The following is a 5,361-nucleotide window of genomic DNA, read 5'->3' on the forward strand; positions in this document are numbered from 1 at the left end:
CCTAAAATGGAAATTTATCACATTCAATCTCTTACTTTATCACATTATCCTCTCCTACTTTATCACTTTATTACATTTTCTCTCCTACTTTATCATTTTATTATCTTCTCTCTCATACTTTATCACATTCTATTTCTTACTTTATTACTTTTATACTATATTACCCACACACTTAAAATACTAATCTACAACTCCTTAATTCCCGTGCCAAAACCAAATGTGGCCAACAATATTGGAACAGAGGGAGTATAAGAAGAGATGGTGAGATAAGCTCGATCGAATCCCTAATCCTTATATGTATTGCAACCGATTTATTTCTTGGTAAAACGGCATTGTTTTATGCAAATAGAAACGACATTGTTTCATTAGCCAGCCTGGCTAGCCATCTCAGCTTTTCGAAGATCCCACTCAGCATCGATTTTGGGGGAAAATGTCTCCAGACCGACATTGCAAACCGATTGCAAGGTCGTTATATTTTTTGCTACAATTAAAAATTTGTAAAAAGATTCGATTTTGGTATAAGGTCGGGTATTTTCATGCAATTTACCCAAAAGAAATAAGGTATTTCCTTTTCCCCTTCATGCACAACTGATCTTTGGTTTGACCACTATTTTTATTTTACATTTTTATCCGTCCATCAAATTTAAAATACTCGTAGAACTATATACTCTCTCTGTCCTGTAAAAATAGTCCTAATTTTTCTTTTTGGGTTGTCTATAAAATATAGTCCTAATCCATTTATGAACACTACCCCACAATAGATTACCCTACATATATTAACTTATTTACCTATTCTACCACATGGTGGGACCCTCTCTTCACTCACAATACAATTAATTATCATATTAACACTACATTTATGGTGAGATCCTTACTCCACTCATAACAAACTTAACCACTTTTATTAAAATTCATGCCACTTCCTCCTAGGACTATTTTTACAGGACAGAGGGAGTAATATTTTATTTCATCTGTCTACAAAAATCATAGTGTAATTTGAGGTATATATTTTAATAACTAGATGAGAGATGTGTATAAAATGGAGAAAAAAAATCATTAAATTTGATGTGTCAAATCAAAATTGATGTGTTAAATGATTGATTTTTTTATATAAATATTAAATGTGAATGATAAAATTTAATTTTCAAAAAAGGAAAACTTGTCACTCCATTTTATTGGACACACGAAATTAGTGATAAAGTATTTTTTGTTCCCGAGAAAATTAAAATAACTAGAATATTCACTAGCCAAGTTTAAAAAAGCAATATTGCCTTACTACTACTCTAATCAATTACTTGATCATAAAATAGAATTCAACAATAAAATATCACCAACTAACCATCCATCAAATAATATGAGGCAATTTGTACGAGCTCTTTCTTATTTTTCATTAACGGCACTACTGCGAATTCACCCTCAATTCTTTTCTGATTCTTCTCCATGGAAAGGGAACACCTCCAAAACTAAGTCTTACACATAAATCTTACATTATATACGAAACCATGAAAGGATATGATGTATACCCAATTGATGCACAGTCCCTCAAAACAGAACATAGTTACTACATAGCACAAAAACTTAACACCTTCACTTACTAAAGACATAATTGAAACAACAAAAAGTCTTGTAAGTATGTAGATTCAAAAATATATACATATAGGATAACAAAACAGTAGTTCAAAACAGAGAGGAGTTAGTTCATCATCATCACCACTTCAAATGGAAACGACTCTTCCGCTGGTTCGGTATTTCATCTTGCAGTAGAAGAGGCCGCCACTCTGCTGCATCGTCGTCGTATACTTCCATGTTTACTTCCTTGAGATCAAACTGCCCAAACACATACTGCTCACAATTCGGACCTATAAGGCTCTCACAAAGATTTCTAATGGACTGATCGTCCAACTTCCACCAACTGCGACCAAGCCAGCAATGAGTCACGAACTTGGGGCGACATATACCAAAAAGACCAATCAGAATGCAACGCGCATCATAGTTTGCCTCGAGCCTCAACTTCTCCACTGATACGGGTTTCGCTACAGCTTGAAAGTCATCCACATCAGCAATCCCACGCGGCTGTGACCCAACAATACTTATAGTGAGATTGATTCTTGATTGGTTCAACTGAGCCAACAACTTCTTCAAATCTAGGTACCATGAGGAGGTCTCAATGTGATGGCGCTCAATCGATATATGAGACTCCGATTCATCCCTTGCTTCTATAGAGATGGACGGTATGCCCAAACCTGAATAGCTAAACACGACAAGATTTGGAACTTCAAACTCGAGTTCCAATGCAACTGCCTGCACAATGCTTATGCTTTGGAGTGAAAAGCTCGTTACACGTATTGCTTGCAATCCGTAGCCATGGCAGGAAACAAGGCTCAGATCATTCAAGCAAGGGAAGCGAGTTTCCAAGTCGAACAAGAATGTATCAACACGCACTGCCTCAAGATGCAAACGCTTAAGCTTATGAAGCTCGGGCACATCCTTCCCACTCAATCCAATGCAACGATTCGTACAAATATAAGAATGTGAAAGTGACAGTTCCTCGATCAAATTGCAACAGGAAATTATATCTGCAAGCATATCTTCACTTTTCAAAAGCACACGGTCTAAGCTGAGTGCCTTGAGCATCGGGCAGATGACGTGTCCATAAATTTCACACCCACTTACAGATAATCGGAGGAGGGTTTCAGAACGGAGAGTGTATGCAGTAGGGAAGAATTCGAGTTTGAGATCAGTAGCTCCCATTTTCATGGCATCCATGATCAAGTTACGGGCAAGACGTTCAGAGCTACTCGTACATCCCTGCATTTTTAGCCTCAAACTCTCTATCTTCAAGTTCGAGTCTTGATACCTTCGCATGGTCTTCACTGCAAATTTTGAGAACTCTTCCAATGCTTGATTTTTGAAGTTGCGTTGATTGAAGGCGAGAGCAGGACGAGTTAGCCAAGCGTCGTACCATGATTTACAGAGAAGAGTGGTTTGAGCAGCTTCTTTCGCACTCAAGAAAGACTGTATGAGGTGAATCATGGATTCCGGCAATGGGGTTTCGATTCGATTGCTCTTTCTCTTTTCCATTTCAAGACACAACCACTGCAAGCTTTTAACTAAGAAACACAAAATCAACCACAAATACAATAAATAAATTTATCACAATCAACAATCCAACGGGACAAACTGTCTCCGAAAGTAAGAATTCTTTCTAATCGATTGAGTCATTACTTTTATATGGAAAATAATCAGTCTATTTGACTATTATCAAGTATACATATGCCTTTAACTAGGGCTAATTTTCATGAGATAAGTCACAATATCATCAACATGGGAAATATATATGAAGAAAACCACTCACGAGATTCAAATTAAAATGCAATTAAGAAGCAAATCATTTCAAGATTCAAAGTAGAACGCAATTAAATAAACAAAACAAACATTTGGGTCAAATGACTGACCTTTTCGAGACCAAGCATACAATCTGTAGAGCTGCTCAGGTGACTGTGAGTGATTAATGAAGCATCAAAATCTTCATATCAACCTTGCAACAGCTATGTTGAGAGGAAAAGAAAGAAAAAAGAAGGAAGAAAATAGAGGGTAGTGGAAGAGAAAGAGGCGTTGGAAGAGAAATAGGAAAACCAGAGTTAAAATTTAGAGGTACCCCTATGATGGAATGAGTACTTGAGCAAGTGGAATTAATGCCACCGACTCACCATCGTCCACTCCATGGGAAACATAACTTCCATTAATTCTACTTAATCACCCCCTGATATTATGTATTTTTTTAAGAATATATCTTTGACATATATGTATTTTTAATTTTTAAATTATCTCAGGTGCTCCCTCCATCTAGAAAAAACTTTCTAGTACTTTTTTCACCTATTTCATATCTTATATTCATATTACTTAATTTGTGTTGCAGCATAAGAGCATATTATAATTAACTTGAATAAGAGCTTATAAACTATAAGCTCCAAAAATAAACTCTTAAACAGCTTATAAGCTTCAAAAATAAATTTCAAGAGCTTATAAGGTCTCAAAAAAGTAAATTCATCTATCCCAACTTATTTTTTATAATCTCATATGCAACAATCTTTTTACAAATATTTTTCAACTATAATTTATTATTTTTATCATATATGATTCAAGTTCATTTTTCTTCGATTTTCTGTGTAAAAAAAATTCTCTTTCTAACAAAAAAATTCTCTCTCTGACTTATAAGCTCAATTATCTAAACACTTATGACAATTTATAAGTTCTTGAAACATCTCTTGGAGCTTATAAGCTCTTTAAAATAAGCTTAGCCGAACACCCTCCATATAACAAGTAATGAATTCAATTAATTAAATCTCTTTCCGACATCTAAAATCACTCAACCAAACGTGGGCTGAGTAAGTAGGCTTTGCTCTTGCCTTGTTGAAAATTCTGTCTTGTAATAGCATAGGCATAGAAAAATTCTTAGTTTGATTTTTTTAGGGTATCTTCCTTTAAGATCCCTGTCTACACCAATCTTTTTTGGGTAAAGGTCACTTTCTGTCCCATCGTTTCAACGAATTCTCAAAAATGTCTCACCCTAACGATAATATCAAAACGCAATAATATCACGCGTATCCCGTAAAAATTTTCCGGGAATCGGAAACTTACGTGGATTGCCGGACTTACACCATGGCAATTCCATGTGGACTCATTTAATCTAGGTGGAATGATTTTTTTTTGCAGCCATTTTATTGACCCTAAACGGCACCGTTGATGCAGCCGTTCTTCTTCTTCTTCTCCTCTTCAAAGAACGCAGCACTCTTCGTCAAATCTAAAGGAAAATCTAAAGGAAATTTCAGCATGTAGATGTATTTTGTGCTTCTCCCTAAATCCATTATGTTTCGAAAATCCATTTGGAAATTTGGAAATTCTGGGCAACATGTATTCTGTACAGCAGATTCGAAAATTTTGGGAATTTTCGAAAAAATTCTGGAAATTTTCGAATGAAATTCTGAAACAAATATGTAGAAAGAAGCTGAAGAAGTAGCATTGAAGAACATCGCGATTGGGGACGGCGATACCTACCGAAAATTTTGAGCCGCCACTAGGGCTTCTTCAGCAGCCGCCAACGTTTCCTGCGCAATTTGAAGAAGACGAAGGAATCCGCCGCGATTTTAGGAAGACGAAGAAAGCCGCCGACGCGATTTCAATAAAATTCTACTTTAGTATAATCCGATTTGAAGAAGGCCGCCGTGAATTGAAGAAGACGAAGACAACAACGTTTCTGCGTCTGAATTTTTCTTTAAAGAGGAGAAGAAGAAGAAGAACGGTGCCGTTTAGGGTCAATAAAATGGCTGCAAAAAAAATTCATTCCACCTAGATTAAATG

General features: G+C 35.9%; 1 protein-coding gene across 1 annotated transcript; it reads right to left on the bottom strand.

Annotated features, from left to right (window-relative positions):
- Positions 1–1,707: 1,707 nt before the first annotated feature.
- On the bottom strand, positions 1,708–3,091 carry LOC130991620 (putative F-box/FBD/LRR-repeat protein At5g56810). Its single transcript, XM_057915928.1, has one exon. It carries the CDS (start codon positions 3,079–3,081, stop codon positions 1,708–1,710), a length of 1,374 nt encoding a protein of 457 aa, XP_057771911.1. The 5' UTR covers positions 3,082–3,091.
- Between the last annotated feature and the right edge of the window lie 2,270 nt (positions 3,092–5,361).

Source organism: Salvia miltiorrhiza, chromosome 7 (assembly GCF_028751815.1).
Source record: "Salvia miltiorrhiza cultivar Shanhuang (shh) chromosome 7, IMPLAD_Smil_shh, whole genome shotgun sequence".
In the NCBI taxonomy this organism is placed as follows: domain Eukaryota; kingdom Viridiplantae; phylum Streptophyta; class Magnoliopsida; order Lamiales; family Lamiaceae; genus Salvia; species Salvia miltiorrhiza.